Raw genomic sequence first — 20,239 nt, 5'->3', positions numbered from 1 at the left:
AGCACCCTTCCTGCCTGAGCTCCACGCCGAGCTCTCTAAATCCTGGAACGCTCCGTTCTCCACCAGACTCCGCTCGCCAGTCTCCTCGGCTCTCTCCCAGGTGGACGGAGCCGCCGAGAACGGCTATAACGGCATCCCCGCCGTTGAGGATGCTGTGGCAACGCACCTTTGCCCGCCGTCTGCTAGATGGCGCTCAAAGTCTGCCCTGCCGTCTAAAGCCTGCAGGACCACCTCAGCTCTCGCCGGCCGCGCTTTCGCCGCCTCCGGCCAGGCTGCTTCCGCCCTGCACTCAATGGCCATTCTTCAGATCCTTCAAGCCGACCTCCTCCGTGAACTGGACGAGAAGGGCTCGGATCAGTCTGCCTTAACCGATCTGCGCAGCGCTACGGATCTCGCGCTACGCGCTACCAAGACCGCTGCTCAAGCCATCGGCAGATCCATGGCCGCGCTCACCGTCATCGACAGACACCTTTGGTTGACGCTCGCGGACATGAGTGAGTCAGAGCGCGCTGTATTTCTGAACGCACCACTCTCGCCCACCGGCCTCTTTGGCCCTGCGGTCAGCGGAATTGTGGATCGGTTCTCTGAAGTACAGAAGGCGTCGCAGGCGATGGACCTCTTCCTGCCCCGCCGTTCGAGCCCAGCCACAGGCCGCCCTCAAACTCAGCCTCCTGTGCGCAGCTCTAACCAGCGCTCTTCCAGGCCTCCCAGCGCTTCGCAGCGACGCCAGGGCAATCGCCCCAGGTCGCGCTCGACCAGCCATCACAGACCGCCGCCCCCGCGGGGCCCGCGGCCCAAGATCGCGTTGAAGCCCGAGCCCGCGAAGTCCTCCTAGCATCCGCAAGGAGGAAAAGATGGTTGAGTCCCGCTACGGCCGGACCGCCATCAAAACGCACAGCTCTGTCAGTCCCCTATGTTCAGGCTACTGCAGCAGCACACACCGCAGCCAACGAGCCAGTATTAACACTCGCTCGCCTGCACACAAACGCCGTTTTCACGGCGACCCAGATAAATCTCAAAAAGAGTATAAGTGCTTTAAGTGTAGAAAATGTGCCCACACCCATGTGCTCACTGCTTCACACAAGTACAATCCCCATGGTAACGCGCCCAGAGCGCTCTCTCATAAAGCGGCCTCACACCGCTCGAGTACTAAATGTAGTAAATGTGCCCACACTTCCGTGCTCACACCTACTCGCTGCTCGCTCTGTCACTCAGTTACCTCAAGTTGCTACGGCTCAAGCCGCAGGGGTATTAAGTGTAGAAAAAGTGCCCACTCCCGTGTGCTCACTGCCTCACACAGACCAGGTTCCCATGGCAACGCGTCCAGAGCGCTATCTCTTAAAGCGGAAACTTTCCGCTCGAGCATCAAGTGTAGGAAATGTGCCCACAGCCTTGTGCTCACACCTGCCCACTGCCCGCTCTGCCAGACAGGTTGCAAACCTCATAAAGCCCCCAAACACTGGCCGTGTCATAAGTGCAAATCCCGCGCCAGCTCACGAGCACGCGCACCCACTTTCAGACACCATAATCCCCACGCCGCTCTCGCGCCTGGGTTATTTGACAGCAGTTCACGCTCCATCGTCCGAGATCGAGCTACTAAATTCTGCACAGTCGGCCAGCCCTGTTCTTCTGCCCTCGTGTCCGAGCATCGGCGGCGCGCGCGCCGCCCCGTCTTCTCTGATACAGGTTCCCCATCCCGCGCAACGCGGCGATCTGAACCCAGAGACCATTCGACCCCTAGCTATGCATGCAAAAGCATGGGAGGCTATTCAGGGCGCGTCAGAATGGGTGCTCAACACCATAAGACACGGTTATTCGCTCCAATTTGCTCGTCGCCCTCCGCGCTTTCTAGCGCAGACGGAAACGAAAGTGAGTTTGGAAACAGCACATCTGCTTCAAGCAGAAATAGCAAACCTGCTGCGATAAGGGGCCATAGAACAGGTTCATCCTTCCCTGAGCGAGTCAGGCTTTTACAGCGGTTACTTCCTCGTTCCCAAGAAGGACGGAGCATTAAGACCTATTTTAGATCTGAGACATCTGAACAAGGCTCTCATGAGACGGCCGTTCAGGATGATTACAACCAGACAGATCCTCGCTCAAATTCGCCCAGGAGACTGGTTTATCTCTCTCGATCTGAAAGACGCGTATTTCCAGATCCAGATAACTCCCCGTCACAGGCCATTCTTGAGATTCGCCTTCGACGGTCGAGCTTATCAATACACAGTCCTGCCGTTCGGCCTGTCTTTAGCACCCCGTACATTTACGAAATGCATGGACACGGCTCTCGCTCCCCTGAGGAGTCAGGGAATGCGAATTCTGAACTATTTGGACGATTGGCTCGTTCTAGCGCAGTCAGAGACAGAACTTGTGTCTCACAGAACAGCGCTACTCGACCACCTGGAGGGTCTGGGTCTAGCGGTCAACTGGACCAAGAGCTCGCTCTCGCCCCGGCAGTCGATTTCCTTTCTCGGAATAGAACTAGACTCGGTGGCGATGACGGCCAGATTGTCGGAGCAGCGCGCGCGCCGCATCCAGCGCCTCGCTGCATCCTTCAAAGAAGGCAACCGGGTTCCCCTGAAGGCATTTCAGCGCATTCTGGGGCATATGGCCTCAGCTGCAGCAGTGCTTTAGCTGGGTTTACTGCGCATGCGCCCGCTTCAACGCTGGCTGAGAACGCGCGTATCCCATCGAGCCTGGGCGACCGGCGGCTCGCTAATCAGAGTGACTCAGGTCTGTGTCTCAGCCCTGCAGCCCTGGCTAGCAGCCGAATGGTATCACACGGGAGTGAATATGGGAGTGGTTTCACACCGGAAAGTTGTCTCAACAGACGCGTCCAACCTAGGTTGGGGAGCGCTCTTCGAAGGCAGACCGGTCTATGGCCACTGGTCAGACCAGGAGAATCTCCTACACATAAACTGTCTAGAGATGCTCGCGGTCGAGAAAGCGCTCATGCACTTCCTCCCTTTCCTCCATGGTCACCATGTTCTAGTCCGCACGGACAACACTTCAGTAGTGGCCTATGTGAACCGCCAGGGCGGTGTCAGATCAAAGCAACTCTGCGCCCTGACGGAACGCCTCCTCGTATGGGCTCAGCACTCTCTGCGCTCTCTGAGAGCATCGCATGTGCCTGGCCATCTGAACGAGGGCCCCGACAGACTGTCCAGGGACAACGTTCCCCCTGGGGAGTGGTCTCTACACCCCCAAACAGTCCAGTCGCTGTGGCGCCGCTTTGGCAGAGCGAAAGTCGACCTCTTTGCGTCAAAAGACAACGCACACTGCCCAGCATTCTTTTCAAAGAGCGAGGACGCGCTGGCCCAGCCTTGGCCCAGCGGCCCGCTATATGCGTTTCCACCAGTCTCTCTGCTGCCTCAGGTCATCGAGAGAGTCAGGAAAGCGCGCCACACAGTGCTCCTCATAGCCCCGTTCTGGGAGAACCAAGCTTGGTTCCCGGAACTCATACAATTGGCAGACTCAGCCCCTTGGCCGATTCCGGTGCGGAGAGACCTTCTCTCTCAAGCCCGCGGCTCGATTTGGCATCCCCACCCAGAGCACTGGTCTCTGCATGCGTGGAGCCTCAACAATTACATGCTGATCTACCAGAAGGGGTGATGAACACGATCATACAATCTAGAGCCCCCTCCACAAGGCGGCTCTACACGTCTAAATGGTCTGTGTTTAACAAATGGTGCACTACCAGAGGGCTTAATCCACAGACATGTGGGGTCTCGCAAGTATTGTGCTTCCTTCAAGAGCTACTGGACGCGGGCAGGTCCCCCTCCACGCTCAAAGTCTATGTCGCGGCCATTTCAGCGCTCTCTGTCTCAGAGCCGGGCCGCGCATTAGGAAGGAACGAGTTTGTCATCCGCTTCCTTAGAGGAGCGAGGAGGATGAACCCCCCGCGACCCCCTTCGGTTCCTATGTGGGATCTTTCACTGGTCTTAGACGCACTGAAAGCACATCCCTTTGAACCCTTAGAAACTGTGGATATGAAATACCTCACGCTCAAAACCGTTTTTCTGATAGCATTGTCTTCAGTAAAACGTGTGGGAGACCTTCACGCGTTATCCACTAACGCTGCGTGCCTCGAGTTCGGACCCAATGACTCTAAAGTTATTCTCAGACCGAGGCATGGGTACGTCCCAAAAATTTTGGGCACTCCCTTCAGAGCGCAGGTCATTTCCCTTTCAGCCCTGCCGAATGCCGGCTGCGAGGCAGATAGTCATCTCCTCTGCCCAGTTAGGGCGCTGAGAAGCTATATTTCACGCTCCGCCGCCTTCAGGCGTTCAGAGCAGCTCTTTGTTTCGTTTGGTGGGCGCACCAAGGGTCTCGCCGCCTCGAAACACACCCTGTCCAGATGGATAGTTGATGCTATCGCAGCTGCTTACGCATCTAAAAACCTGCAGTGCCCTTTGGGCATTCGGGCACACTCCACCAGAGGCATGGCCTCATCGTGGGCGTGGTCCAGTGGGATTCCCATTCATGACATTTGTGCAGCGGCAGGCTGGGCCTCCCCCTCCACATTTGTTAGGTTTTACAACCTGGAAGTTCCCGCTTTGCAGGCCAAAGTGTTATCAGTCTAAGTCTCGCGTAAGCCAGCCCACTGTCTGTGCGCGGGCTACGCTGCTGATTTAGCTCTACTGGTTGAGCTACACTATATGGAAGTGTTAGTTGGACCGGCTGTGCCGCTCCCTGCCCCATATTATGTGCTTGTGTACTGTGGTATCTTGGCCGCCCAGCTCCGCTTCGCGTTCCCTGGGCTCCCCATGGGATTCATTCAGGATGCTGGGCGCGCGCACGGCGTTGACAAAGGTGTTCCCGCAGCGTAAGCTAGCTTACGCAATACGAGAGAACCTCTCGTAAGAGAACGTACTCGGTTACTAACGTAACCTCTGTTCTCTCTAGAGAGGGAACGAGTATTGCGTAACCCGCCGTGCTCTCGCCACGAGCTCATTTCGCTTCATGCGACAGAAACCAGCGAAGCAGCCTCTGTTCCTTGCTTATATACGCTAAGCCACACCCCTAATGACGGGCTGTGACGCATTAAGCGCGCCAAGCGCGCTCATTGGACGTGACGTCACGCGCAAGGCTCAGCCATAGGCTGCTGCAGTTGCCGCAGAGCAGCCAATGGGCACGCGATTCGCTTGCCCTAGGTCTGCAGGCTGCCGCACTGCGTTGACAAGTTTTAAAAAATTAAGGATAATTTTTGGCTTCAGTATCCCGAGAAAGGAGACTTTCCCGCAGCGTAAGCTAGCTTACGCAATACTCGTTCCCTCTCTAGAGAGAACAGAGGTTACGTTAGTAACCGAGTACGTTTTATGGGATAAAATGTCTTTCTGCTCTTTGTTGGATTCGCTGAACATTCTATTGGCCAACATGTATGCTGTCTGGGATAGTCACATTCTATCAACATGCCTTTAGACATCTTATACTCATGAGGAACTATTTCAGGTGTCACTGATCACATTCACATGTTTTGCATGTTGCAGGAGGACAGTTCTTTCTTCCTGATGACCAACATGATCCTCACACCAAACCAAACACTGTCAAAATGTGCAGAGGTGAGACATGAAGAAAATGTGCTCTCTCGTAATCTTTCCTCTTCTTTGAGCTTCCATTTAGACACAGGCACAAACACAACTAAAATTACATCTCAAAACAAATTCCGAATAATGTATAACATTATATCAATGTCATTCAACTTATTGAATGACCATAAAATATTTGGCTGTTAATTTATTTTAAAACTAAATCAACTGATTTGACATTTACCCGTCTTTGGCTTAGTATTACATTCATGATTTTTTTTTTGTATTACATTACTTGGTATTCATTTTAATTTCATTTAGTATCCAACCCTGAAATCCATTTGCACATCTGACATGAACTGCGCCAAAGGCTTTAAAGATGCTCGAGGGAATGGTATGGCTCAATCTGTACACTGCATACAAAATATTACTTTTTGTGACTTGAAATCCAGGCAGTACTGACTATTAAGACATGCCTCTGTTTTAGGTGTTCAGACAGGTAGATGTGTCGATTTCTCAGACTCAGTGAAGACATGTGAGGTGTTGGCCTGGTGTCCTGTGGAGAAGAAAGTCGAACCTCCGAAGTAAAACTCCCACCACTCACCATCTCAAACAAAAAAAAAATACACGTTGAAACTTATTTCTTAGTTTAAGTTATTCATAATATTCATGTTTTTTGCCTTGATATTTCAGTCCAGCACTCCTGGCAGATGCTGAAAACTTCACAATATTCATAAAGAATAATATTCAATTCGCCAAATTTAACTTCAAAAAGTATGTTAATCTCTAACACATATTTCAGCACCGTTTTTTCTGTATTTTAACTACAAATGTGCAACAGAAGTGCTGCAAATCAAACATATAAATTTTACTTAATAAAGTGAGTTAATGTAGTGTTGCTTATTTCTTTATTTCTTGCAGAAGGAATATCCTACCAAACATGAACCGCTCCTACTTGGCAAACTGTGTGTTCAACAGGAATACTGACCCTAACTGCCCAATTTTCAGAATCAAAGATATTTTTGAAGAGACTCGAGAGGATTTTCAGACCATGGCAGTCTATGTCAGAAACTAATTTTATGTTTATTTGACATTGATCTTATCATGAATAAGCTTTAATCCCCTTATGATACTCTGTTGATGAATATGTGTTCCCTTTCGTAAAGGGAACTCCCGCTGCATCGATACTCGATACTTTGGGGAATGCCTTTGGCATGACGCGTCTGAAGTCTACTATACAAATATTCCAATCTGGATTGGTGCAACGTCATTACGTCACCCGTGACGTCGCATGTGACGGTGATCCGGAAGCTATAAAACGGTCACAGGAACCAGGAAGTGTTAGCTTCTGGTCTTCAGCAAGCGCTCTATGTTACAACTGTTTGTCATATTTGGTGTTGTTTGTCCCGTGGAAAGAGTTTGTTTGTCATGGCGGAGAAACAATTCAGGCAGTGTGCGTCCCCTTGTCCACGCTATTTGGCCGAGGGTGACACACACTCGCTTTGCGTGGTTTGTCTGGGAGTGGAGCATGCACAGGCAGCACTCGAGGGTGCTGTCTGTGCTAACTGTGAAATCATGCCCCTGAGAACGCTCCGCTCCCGGCGAGCTATGTTCAATGAGGCCGGCCAGCCTCGCGATCCCCGTGGATCAGGTCCCGCGTCTGTCGAGGCAGCGCGGCGTCTGCATTCATGGGGATCGCAGAGGGATCTAGTGGATGATGTTGAGACGGCTTTGGCCCGTTCTCAGCATTCTGAAGCTAGTTCCCATAGTTCTGCTCAGGGTGCGGAAGCCCGCGCTGCGGCTTCTTCTGCCCCGGCAGTGGAACCGATGCTCGAACTATCTGGTTCCGAGGAGCTAGATAGTTTGAGCATCGAGGCAGGGGGATGTGAAATTTCGCCACCCCATTCCCCTGCCTTTGAGGAGCTGCTAGAGGTTGTGACCAGAGCGGTAGAAAAACTAAAGATCGACTGGCCACCTGAGATGCAGGAAGCGACTAAAAAAAGTAAACTCGATGAGCGCTTCCTGCAGTCTCGGTCACAACCTCTACGCCGGAGTCTGCCATTTTTTCCCGATCTCCACACCGAGGTGTCGAGATCGTGGAATAAGCCCTTCTCCTCGAGAATATCTGGCCCCAATGTCCATCTATATTCAAATATAATGGGTGCCAGGGAGGAGGGCTATGGGATGATGCCCAGGGTTGAAGAGTCGTTTGCGTCGCACCTCTCCCCTGACGTTGCATCATCCCTGCGGGCTCCGGCGCTTCCCACCAAGCCCTGCCGTACAACATCGGCCTTGGTTGGGAAGGCATATATGGCGGCAGGTCGGGCTGGTAGTTGTCTGCATACAATGGGGCTGTTGCAGGCATACCAGGCCGACCTCCTCAAAGAGGTGGACGACAGCGGGGAGGTCGCCTTCGACGACATCCGCGAGATGCGTCGAGTGGTCGACTTGTCTCTCCGTGCTACCAAGGAGACGGCCTGTGCCATCGGCCGCTCCATGGCAGCACTGGTAGCCACGGAGAGACACTTGTGGCTGAACTTGTCGGGCATCGGGGACAAGGACAGGGCTTGTCTCCTCGATGCCCCAGTTTCGCCTACTGGCCTTTTCGGCGACGGTGTCAACAATGTCGTCGAGAGGTTTCAGGAGGCGAAACGACAGTCAGCCGCATTTAAAGAACTTATCCCCCGCCGTCGTTCCAGGTCTCGTGGGTCTGCTGCCAGGGGGCAGTCCCATGAGGCCGCCGCCAGCTCCTCACACCTGCTGAGGCAGAAGGAGAGTGTTGCCTCTCGTGCTCCCCCCCAAGGGGCTTGGAGTCGGAAGCAACACTCTCAGTCGAAGCCTTCCAAGTCGAAAACAGATCTGAGGACTGTTATTCAGGCTAGGAAGGCTTCGGCTAAGAAGCAGTGACGGGAGGCTCAGGCCTCTGAGGGCGTCCCCCTCCGCGTGGGCTTTTTAAAACTTCGCTCCGCGGAGCCCTCAGGAAATCGATGTTGCTTCCCGCCGTCAAGTGCGCTTCGGGACGCATTGACTTCTAGCGAATGTACCATACAGAGTGTTCCTAGGAAATCTATGACCCTGAAACGTTCGCTACCTCTCACGAGGCCTGTAGAAAAAATTATTCGGTTAGTTCCTGCCTCAAAATCGCTTCAGGTTTCCGAAAGCAAAGATGAAAATAAAAATAAAACACCTGAGGTCAGTCCTGAAAGGCTGATTCCCTTAGTAGATTATTTAGACACCTGGAAGGGTCTTCAAAATATATCTCAGTGGGTCCTGAGGACAGTTGAGAAGGGATATAGAATTCAGTTTCAATACAGACCACCTAGATTTAGTGGTGTTGTTCATACCCTGGTATCTCCTGACCAGGCTCAGGTGATGGAAGATGAAGTTCAGACTCTCCTAGCTAAGGAGGCCATAGAATATGTGCCCTTAGAGCAGAGGGAGTCCGCATTCTACAGCCGGTACTTCATAGTTCCAAAGAAGGATGGTGGGCTGCGTCCTATTATAGATCTTAGGGTTTTGAATAAATCTTTGAGGAGATTCAAGTTCAAAATGTTGACTATACCTATGATCGTTCAACAAATCAGATCCGAGGACTGGTTTGTGACGATAGATCTAAAAGATGCATATTTTCATATTTCCATCATCCCACAACATAGGAAGTTCCTTAGATTCACTTTTGGGGGAAAAGCTTATCAATATAGGGTCCTTCCTTTCGGCCTAGCCTTATCCCCTCGCACCTTCACTAAATGCATGGATGCTTCCCTTGCTCCATTGAGACTTCAGGGGATTCGTATCTTGAATTACATAGATGACTGGCTCATTTTAGCCCAGTCGAAAGATCTGGCAATTCGACATCGAGATGTTGTTTTGCATCACTTGAGGTGCTTGGGGTTAAGACTCAATGTGAAAAAGAGTTCTTTATCTCCTCTTCAGAGGACTACATTCCTGGGAGTAGAGTGGGACTTGGTTACTATGCGGGCACAGTTGTCTCCTGCTCGTATTAATACTATCTTACACACAATGAGGAGTTTTAGGTTAGGCCAGGCTATCACTGTTAAACAATTTCAAAGAGTTTTGGGTCTTATGGCTGCAGCTTCCACGGTAATTCCCTTTGGACTGCTCCATATGAGGGCCTGTCAGTGGTGGCTCAGGACCAAGGGTTTTTCTCCTTTGGGAAACCCTTTCCGCACTATCAGAGTTACGCACAGATGTCTTCGTTCTCTAGTCATATGGAAGAAACCATGGTTCCTGTCTCAAGGCCCGGTTTTGGGAGCACCATGTCAGAGAAAAACTTTGACTACGGATGCGTCCCTCACGGGCTGGGGTGCGGTTATGGAGGGCCGTTACACCCGAGGTACTTGGAAGGACCATCATCTCTCGATGCATATTAATCGCTTGGAGATGTTGGCCGTATTCTTTGCCCTGAGGCACTTCCTTGTAGACCTCAGAGGCCATCATGTTCTTGTTAGGACAGACAATATGTCGGTGGTCTCTTATATCAACCGCCAAGGAGGTTTGAGATCTCGCCCTCTTTGTAGACTGGCGCATCAAATTCTTCTTTGGTCCCAGGACAAATTTCTCTCTGTCAGATCTATTTACATTCCTGGGGTTGAAAATATGGGAGCAGACATCCTGTCGAGGCAGGGGCTGAGGCCCGGGGAATGGCGGCTCCACCCTGAAGTGGTTGAGCTTATATGGAGAGAATTTGGCCGGGCGGAGATAGACCTGTTCGCTTCTTATGAGAACTCTCATTGCCCGCTCTGGTACTCTCTCTCACATCCAGCTCCTTTGGGTCTGGATGCCATGGTACAGATGTGGCCGAGGTCACGTCTGTACGCTTTTCCCCTGATCGCTCTGCTCCCTGGGGTTCTAGAAAGGGTCAGGAGGTACGGAGTGAGACTACTCCTTGTAGCTCCGTACTGGCCGGCCCGAATTTGGTTCTCGGACATTATAAGTCTCTTGGAGAGTCCCCCATGGCAGATTCCTATTAGGAGAGATCTTCTGTCTCAGGCTGGTGGTACATTATTCCATCCAAGACCACAATTGTGGAGACTATGGGTCTGGCCCCTGAGGGGGTCGCACCCATAATCAGGTTGCCCTTTCTATCGAGGTGGTTAGGTCTTCCTGTCTAGAACCCCACTCTACTAGGAACTAAAAATGTAGGTTAGGGACGGCATTGAACCTAAGTTAATTATTGCCCATTGGCTTCAGTACTAGTGTTCCATCCTTTTCTCTAACGGGATCTCCCGTTCATGCTTAGGGCCTCTGTGGCGGCCTTAGTGCCCTCCGCAAGCCTCTAAGGGTGTGCATGTAGGGACATTCCCACCGAAACTCCATGTTCCTGTAGATTGGAGGATGAATCCTTTTCATCCAGCCTATTGGCATCAGGCTGATGGGTTATCCCTGGCACCCATCATGTCCTGTGGGTGAGATATACGGTTATATATTGGAGATATATAAGTATATATAGGAGCATCTATTGAGTCTGCTTCCTGCTCGTCTTACTCCCTGGAAGAGTGGTGGTGCTTCCCCCTCTTACTTGCTAGCGTGGGAGCCACTCAACGTTATCGTTGCCCGGTACTGAGGTACCTGTAGGCAATGTTAAGATTCTTCGGGTATTCCATCCTCCATTGCATGTGTCGGATGGTCAAGGTCGTAGCCTTTGAGGTTCCTACGTTAGGCTTCAGGCTGAGAGGAGTCAGCCCATCTAGTTATGCATCAAGGGTTAGGAGCTATTCTCTTTATTAAGCTACAGTTGGTTATCTAAAACCTCTCATATTTGAAGTACAAGGTGCACTTTTGCCTTCACCTCTCATCTACTATATTCTACTGTCTGGGGTTCCCATCCATGAGGTCAGTCGAGCCTCCGGCTCCAGACCTCCCCTTCTTGCACCAAATCTTATGACAAGCTAGTTTGGATCTGCCCTCTACTCATTCTATCGTCCGTGAGTGTACCAGTTGCTTTATACCAGGGCGTTTTTTCTCTCAGTGTGGCGGCGCGGGTATTCGTTCCCCAAAGTATCGAGTATCGATGCAGCGGGAGTTCCCTTTACGAAAGGGAACGTCTCGGGTTACGTATGTTACCCTCGTTCCCTGAGTGGGGAACGAGACGCTGCATCCCTCGGCCACACTTTCCGCGCCCCTGGGAACGACTTGCTTTGACCAATTAAAAGCTAACACTTCCTGGTTCCTGTGACCGTTTTATAGCTTCCGGATCACCGTCACATGCGATGTCACGGGGGACGTAATGACGTTGCACCAATCCAGATTGGAATAGTTGTATAGTAGACTTCAGACGCGTCATGCCGAAGGCATTCCCCAAAGTATCGAGTATCGATGCAGCGTCTCGTTCCCCACTCAGGAAACGAGGGTTACATACGTAACCCGAGACGTTTTATTGGTACACTGCTTTAGAACTGACTGACATCTTTGAGTGTTTTCTGTGCTCAGGGGGGAATAATGGCAGTGCAAATCCAGTGGGATTGTGACCTGGATATTAACTCGTGTGCTCCCCAGTACTCCTTCCGCAGAATAGACAAGAAGGACCCAGAAAGTAGTGAAACCCCAGTGTACAACTTACGGTAACAGATGTTTGTACTGTAACTATGTAGGGCCTGTTCAGTCCTGCACGTTCGGTCTTTTCAGTGTGGCAAAGTAATATAATTCCAATTAAACTTTTATCTGACTCCATTTTATCACAACCTCGAATTTATGTTAGAATGCCAGTTAGTTATTGACCATTTATATAATAATTTATCTACACACTTGATTATTTTATTTAACTCTTTATTGAAATCACACTCACATTTGGATTCCTATAACACTTTGAGTCTCGCACCAGCCGGATATTCGGATCTTATCACAAACTCGTCGGTCCTGGTCATTAGAGGCAATTGACTTTTACCTTTAGATGCCACACCATGCTTGCTTATTTCTAATAGTGTGCTATTTAGTGTTCTTAGATCTGTACACACTCTTCTAAGAGACTTGTTTTCTTCTAAGAGACTTAATACATGATTTTATCTCATCTCGACTAGACTACTGCAACTCAATGTATATAGGCCTTAGCCAATCCTATATAAATCGCTTACAAACAGTCCAAAGTATAGCTGCTAGACTTCTGACTGGCACTCGCAAATACGAACAAATCACCCCCGACTTACACTCTTTGCACTGGCTGTCAGTCTGTTTTAGAATAGAGTTTAAAATTTTACTCTGTTTTTAAGGTTTTAAATGAACTAGCACCTTCTTATCAGCTAGATCAGGGGTGTCAAACTCAATTCCTGGAGGGCCACAGCCCTGCAGAGTTTAGCTTCAACCCTAATTAAACACACCTGATCAGCTAATCAAGTCCTTCAGCCTTATTTGAAGTGTGTGAGTGAGTGTGTAAGCAGGGTTGGAACAAAACTCTGTAGGGCTGTGGCCCTCCAGGAACTGAGTTTGACACTTGTGAGCTAGATGTTTAAAGTCACCGAAAAAAGTTGACCAGGCTTTTGCCATAGCCGGCCCTAAACTGTGGAACAGCCTACCACTCTCTATTAGAATAATCTTGTCAGAATCACATTTTAAAGCAAAATTAAAAACCTCTCTTTGAGAAGGCTTATAATCACTGAGTCAAATGGGGTTTGTCTAAACATCAATTGTGTGTTTGTGTCTTATTGTCATATTGTTTTTTTTCCTTTTAGTTTTCTTCTAAATTATATTGTTCAGCGCAGTGCTCAACCACTGTTGTTTTTGGGCTTTATAATTAAATTGAGATTGACTCAGAGACTCAGTGATAAGGATGCCCATGTTGAAGAGAGTTTAAAAGCTAATTTCCATAAAAGTCCTTTGTTTTCTAAGAGTGTAGCCCTTTCTGAGTCTAGACAGTTTGGTTCCAGTCTAACAGTAACTAGTAAAGATGATTCTTCAGAAGAAGTGAACAAATGTTGCAAATAAATGGGTGTTTTTGTGTAATCTTTACAGATTTGCTAAATACTACAAGAACAGTGATGGCAAAGACACCAGGACCCTGATCAAGGGATATGGCATTCGTTTAGATGTTCTGGTATATGGCCAGGTGAGTTTTCCAAATAAGGACAGTTTAACCTTTGTTAATGACATTAAACTTAATAAAATGCAGTTATATTTTCAGAGAACAAAACGTCCTCGGTTACCTATTGTAACCCCCATTCCCTGAAGGAGGGAACGTAGACATTACGTCAGTGCCTGACAAATTAAGGTCTCTCCTGAGAGTCCTATAACCTTCTCGTGTTAACAGAAACAGCCAGTGGACATTGGCAAGTGAGATTTGCATCTCAAACCATGCCCTGTGCTGCAGGTATATAGAAATCAAGCAGAGAGACACTCACCAAGCTTTCACTGAAGAGCTGAGCAGTGTCCGGTCACTCAGCGGTGAGCACAGGGATTGTGACGATGGGAAGTAACGTCTCCGTTTCCTCCTTCAGGGAACAGGGTTACAATAGGTAACATCGACGTTCTCATTCAGTCAGTCACTACGAGTTACGTCAGATCCCTAAGAAAAACGCCACAATTGCTGCACCTTCCAGTGCCCCGCATAAGCCGCCTGATCCTCCCGCACCCCTTGGACAGGGCTTACATAAAGAAGTCAATCACTGCTGTTCCTACTTGCCCCAAACACTGGGAAAGCATGCCTAATCCGTCCAGAAAGGGACGCTACAGAGACCACATCCCGCTCGTAGGGAGGTAGCATGTGGAGTTACACATATGGACTGGCCAGAGGGCAGTACTACATATGGAAGGTCCCTGCAGAGGATCCAACCTAGCTAGGGTGGAAGAATACACATCTGGGATCACCCGAAGGGAATTACAACATATAGGCACCTAGTCTAGCATACAGTGGGGAGAAGTATTTGATACACTGCCGATTTTGCAGGTTTTCCCACTTTCAAAGCATGTAGAAGTCTGTAATTTTTATCATAGGTACTCTTCAACTGTGAGAGACAGAATCTAAAACAAAAATCCAGAAAATCACATTGAATGATTTTTAAGTAATTAATTTGCATTTTATTGCATGACTTAAGTATTTGATACATCAGAAAAGCAGATTGACCGTCATCTTGAACTTCTTCCATTTTCTAATAATTGCTCCAACAGTTGTTGCCTTCTCACCAAGCTGCTTGCCTATTGTCCTGTAAATCTAAAAGCATTAGATCCTTTGGTATTCGTATTAAACCACATTTGGAGAACATAAATACAAACTTGAACATTTTAAATCAAATACAATTCAATTCTATACCTCCCTGGAAATTAAAGAAGCCTAATATCAATTTGGATTTAGCTTATCAGAGGAAAGGAGTGACTCATCCAAATGTATATAAACAGCAATATTTGGACATAAGAAACCAATTTCCTTTTCATGTACCTATATTCACAGATGGTTCGAAGGTGGAAAATAGTGTAACGGCAGCAATGGTGACTGGACATCAACGCTATGGAATCCGTATTCCAAAACAGTGCTCAATTTTCTCTGCTGAAGCACGTGCTTTACTTTTAGCTTTGGAGCATATTGAAAATACAGTAAAAAAACATTATATAATTTTTACAGACTCAAAATCTTGCCTTCAAGCAATGGACACTTTAAAAATTATTAGACCGATTATTAACAGATATATTTTAAATAAGTGGCAAGAAGAATGGCATATGTGCAAGAACAATAAGTTGTATGCAACTCATCCGGAAATTAAAACCAGGACTTTTCTCAATTTTAAAACTAGACTTGATCAGGTGGTCTACACTAGATGTTGTATAGGTCACACAAGCTTGACCCATGATTTTTTACTTAAAGGTGAAGACCCAACATTATGTATGTTTTGTAGGATTCCTTTAACTGTCAAACATATTTTATTAGATTGTCCTGGTCTTAACACAAGTAGAATGCTTTTTTATGAAGTTATTTTAGTTAAGGACATTTTTAATGAGATTATACCTGAAAAGGTTTTGGATTTTTTATCATATGTTAACTTAAAAAATCTATATTGTATAATAGGACTTGCTGGTTATCTTTGTTCTGTTTTTATTGTATTTATATGATATTTGTGTTTTTGTAATTGAATTTTTGCCATGAAGATAGCTCTGATTGCTGACATGGCATTAAATAAAAAAGATGATGAAGAAGATGATGCCTATTGTCTTGTAGCCCATCCCAGCCTTGTGCAGGTCTACAATTTTATCTCTGATGTCCTTACACAGCTCTCTGGTCTTGGCCATTGTGGAGAAGTTGGAGTCTGTTTGATTGAGTGTGTGGACAGGTGTCTTTTATACAGGTAACGAGTTCAAACAGGTGCAGTTAATACAGGTAATGAGTGGAGAACAGGAGGGCTTCTTAAAGAAAAACTAACAGGTCTGTGAGAGCCGGAATTCTTACTGGTTGGTAGGTGATCAAATACTTATGTCATACAATAAAATGCTAATTAATTATTTAAAAATCATACAATGTGATTTTCTGGATTTTTGTTTTAGATCCCATCTCTCACATTTGAAGTGTACCTATGATAAAAACATGTACAGACCTCTACATGCTTTGTAAGTAGGAAAACCTGCAAAATCGGCAGTGTATCAAATACTTGTTCTCCCCACTGTAGGTGCTGACCACCGGGCATAACCAGCAATACAGGTTTGAGAGATGGCGCCCCGACAAATCTCGCGAGAATCACGACTTGCTTTACGGCACGACGTCACATACATCAACAACATATGAAGCAGCCTCTATGGAAGACACTAGCACGCATTTCAGATGTGAATCATGGCAATGACTTCTTCAGTCGACGAAGAAAACGCGGTCGGAAGAGTGCAGAGACGGCTCTGCGTGAGTGGTATTTAGGAGAGTAACGTTAAATACAAGTACTCCACAGCGACTCTAGGGGTCGCTGTTTGAGAAAAACGGAAACTGCATAGTGTGCCTTTTACCCATCTTGCAGAAAGGAAAGAATGACCCAGTGCCATATGGTGCCCGGTCCCTGAGAAAGTGGGTCCTTCCTCAGGAGAATGTGCCAGGGAGGGGGAGGAGCATGAGTTCCGGGAACCAGGTCTGGGTGGCCCAATATGGCGCAACCAACAAGACCTGCTCCTCGTCCTCCCTGACCTTGCACAGGGACTGTGTGATTAGGCTCACTAGGGGAAACGCATACTTTCTAGGGGTGTAACGATTCATCAACTACATCGATGTATCGATTTATATTCCTACGATCCAACTGCATCGATCTGTGCTCGGCAAGTTGGCCTTCCGGACGACATATATATTGATCTAATATCGTTTTAAAAGGTAATGAATCGATTGTATCGATACTAGGAAATAGCGCATTGGATTAAAGCACGTTAGACTTTATATGGATGTTTTTTCTTTGCACTTTTAATGATAAAGGCGTTAAATGTTACTCGATTCAGTCTGCCTATCTGTGACGTCGTCGCCATGCGTGACGCGCCAGCACCAGCAGCAGTGCAAAGACAACATGCAGCGCAAAGTCTCTCACCTCAGAAAAACTGACTTTCCTGTCTCTCAGCCGCTATACTGCAGTAGCGCGCACTCTTCAATTGCACGCGCAAATGCGGCGGAGCGCGCTGTATCACTTCACTAAAGTGCAAAAGACATACGAGAATGCAATGTCGTAAATTAGTAAGTTAAGAAATAAAAGTAAAATACCAATAAATTACGTTATTGGTACGTCATGTGTGTTGCTATTTATAAGGAGCAGTTTCCATGTTTCTCTACCAGTTCTTCTAAGTATTGTGTATCACCATGGTAGCCTAATTGTTGTTTGTTTCCATAACAAAATGCCACTTACTGGTTATTTTGTATATTTTTATATGACTGTGGTGGATCATACCAAGATTGTATTAACAAAAACTAGTTTGGGACTACTATTTAATAGCTTAACCTCGAAGTGCCTACTGTTTATCAGTATTTGTCATATTCGTACAAATTTTTTTTTTGTATGTTAAGTAAAGGGGGACAGAACTTGTGTGTCAACAATTTTTGTGTAAACAAATGTATTATAATAGGCTTATATAATTCCTAAAAAGGTGGGTCGCGGCTTGATGACCATGGAGAAATGTGGGTCCCATGGCCAAACTATTCAAAACATCATTCAATGTTGTGATAATCGTAATTAATAATCACAATTACAATTTCAAGGGAATAATCGACAATTATCATTTTTGTCATAATCGTTCAGTCCTACTTATTAAAATAAAATGTGAATGCATTTGACATTAATTGTTGTTTACTTGTTTGTTTATATCCATAATTAATTGATACCTGATTCCCTTACAAGAATTTTTGGCTAAAAAGTCACTGAATCGATTTCAGGTCACTGAATCGTTTCAGATCGTATCGTTCTAAATGAACCAATATCGTCCTTGAATCGTATCAACAACCATGAATCGCGAATCGAATCAACTCGTTGTTAAAACGAATCGTTACACCCCTAATACTTTCCATAGGCCCTGGGGCCAGCTGTGTGCCAGCGCATTCGTGCCGAGGGTCCCCTCGGTCAGGCAATAGAACAACTGGCAGTGGGACGTGTCCAGAGCAGCAAACATGTCTACCTGAGTGGCTCCGAAGGGCCTCCAAATTAGCTGGACCACCTGGGGGTGGAGTCTCTACTCTCCCAGAAGTGTGAGCTGTCGTGGGAGCGCGTCGGTTGCAGGATTGAGGTTGCCCGGAATATAACCTGCATTGCTTCTGACTCCAGAGGAGGAGATGGCAGGGTGAGTTGCGTTATGCGACAGGAGTGTAGACCACTTTGACGGTTGATGTACACAACGGTTGATGTGTTGTCTGTCCGGATCAGTATATGCTTGTGCCGCAGCAACGTAGAAACTGGCGGAGGGCAAGGAACATTGTTAGCAACTCAAGGCAATTGATAAGCTACTGCAGTCAAGGTCCTGTCGAGGAGCCCAAGGTAGCATGCCTGTTGCACGCGCCACTCCAGCCGGTGGTGAAGGCATCTATTGAGACAACAACAAGCCTGGACACTTGTTCTAGGGGAACTCCGGCCCATAGAAAAGCAAGGTCTGACCACGGGCTGAAAGCTTAGCGCCAGGTTGGAGTGATGGTCACTCGGAGAGTGCCACGGTGCCATGCCTCTTTTGGCTCTCTTTTTTGGCTCTCAACGAAGACGGTCGCATTTTTCTCTCCCCTTACCTCCCCCTTACCTCCCCTGCTTTGCTCCTCTCGTCTCGTCTAGTCTACTGTCTTGTACTTTGAGAGACTCTCTCCGCACTGCTCTCCAAACTAAGAAATTATGGATTTGATCAACTGGTCTTTCAACGCAATTGACACCATCTTCTCGACGAGAAGTTTGGATTCGGGGGAACCTGACTGCCCTGCCGGAACGTTCGCAGTTGGCTACACGATGGACGCGTGGGAGAGGTGGCGGGTCGTGTGTCTGGCGGCTCTTTCCGTGGAGGACATTGAAGATATCTACCTATTCGGAACCATGATAACAGGTCTTCTGCTGATTGGATTAGGCATTGCCCTGGTTTATCGAGGAATTAAAAAGACGGTGACAGCTGTCCAAAGCTCCATAGGGCTGCCCGTCATGATTGAAGCAGTGGGCAGAGCTGTCAGCACTCAGACTGGGTCTATGAACCATAATATGGATAACATCATGGAGAAGCTCACAGCTTTGCAAAGGCAAATGGATCGTTTCGGAGACCAAAATGGACCAGGGGAATAGTTGTGTAAATTGGAAAGCGGCTACTCGCTCCAAGACCAAACAATCCCAGTCTTATCTGCTTTTGGCCCCCCCTCAACCAGCACTGGCCTTGGCCAAGGCCGCTGTTGGAACAACAACTCCCCCGGAAGAGCACTGCAGTGAGACGCTCTTGCGTTCCTTCCCCCACTCCCCACAGACACCTGCTGATTGTTGACTCTGTCTGGGACCTGATCAAGGTTGTCTCCATGGCATTTGCTGTATCGCTATTACAATCCTGCGGACTGAGGCACCTAGATTATGATGCCAGGCGTATCGACTCTCCAGGCCTACACATACACGAACTCTTACATATATATACAGATATCCCAATTCGTCAGTCACTGACGCAACTCGTAGTGACTAAATGAATTAGAACCAAAGTTGTTTAAGACATGTACATTAAGTGTTTTTTTGTTCTTTGTACAGGCAAAAAAATTCAGCTTTTTTACAACAATTATCAACGTGGGTGCACTATTGTCGCTTGTAAGAGTGGTAAGAAGAGTTTTTGTAGACAGAAATGTAATAATTAGGGTTATAAAGGGCAGGAACTAGATTTGACATTTGTTAAAATGTATAGAAAAATGATATATAGCCCATCAAAAAAACTAATGCTATTCTCTTTTTAATTTATCTGTGGGCCACTGTAGGTGGATTATATCTTTGATTTGTCTGCTAGTCATATGAAAGGTTACTCAAGGAAGAAATTTAAAAATCTTGATGAACAGGAACTTGTGAGTATTTAATTTCTCACTTTACAAATACAGAATCAATGAATGTCAGTAGATTGTCAATAGGGCTGTCAATAGATTAATTTTTTTTATTGTGATTTAATCGCACACTTGTGGTAAATTAACCATACATCATTTGTCTAGTTTAACATGTTCATTTTATCACCATTTGCTATATCCAGCAACGTAAACCATCAGATTTAGTCAAGTCAAGTCACCTTCATTTATATAGTGCTTTTAACAACATAGATCATTTCAAAGCAGCTTT

The 20,239-nt window shown here is 47.3% G+C and overlaps 1 protein-coding gene across 3 annotated transcripts in view; it reads left to right on the top strand.

Moving 5' to 3' along the window:
* LOC311296456 (P2X purinoceptor 4a-like) overlaps positions 1 to 20,239 on the top strand; it is a 37,625-nt gene that overhangs the window by 2,650 nt on the left and 14,736 nt on the right. The window contains exons 3-11 of one of the 3 annotated variants that reach the window (XM_084418251.1): positions 5,487 to 5,558; positions 5,847 to 5,919; positions 6,013 to 6,109; positions 6,219 to 6,299; positions 6,447 to 6,588; positions 11,976 to 12,106; positions 13,491 to 13,584; positions 19,670 to 19,735; positions 19,891 to 19,974. In XM_084418251.1, the coding sequence (XP_084274377.1) occupies positions 5,487 to 5,558; positions 5,847 to 5,919; positions 6,013 to 6,109; positions 6,219 to 6,299; positions 6,447 to 6,588; positions 11,976 to 12,106; positions 13,491 to 13,584; positions 19,670 to 19,735; positions 19,891 to 19,974 (840 nt within the window). The other 2 variants (XM_084418252.1, XR_014628596.1) reach the window with 2 other exon arrangements.

The sequence above is a fragment of the Rutilus rutilus genome (genome assembly GCF_951802725.1).
Source record: "Rutilus rutilus genome assembly, chromosome: 9".
NCBI lineage: Eukaryota > Metazoa > Chordata > Actinopteri > Cypriniformes > Leuciscidae > Rutilus > Rutilus rutilus.
The sequence above is the reverse complement of the archived record's forward strand: the minus strand, read 5'-3'. Positions and strand labels throughout refer to the sequence as shown.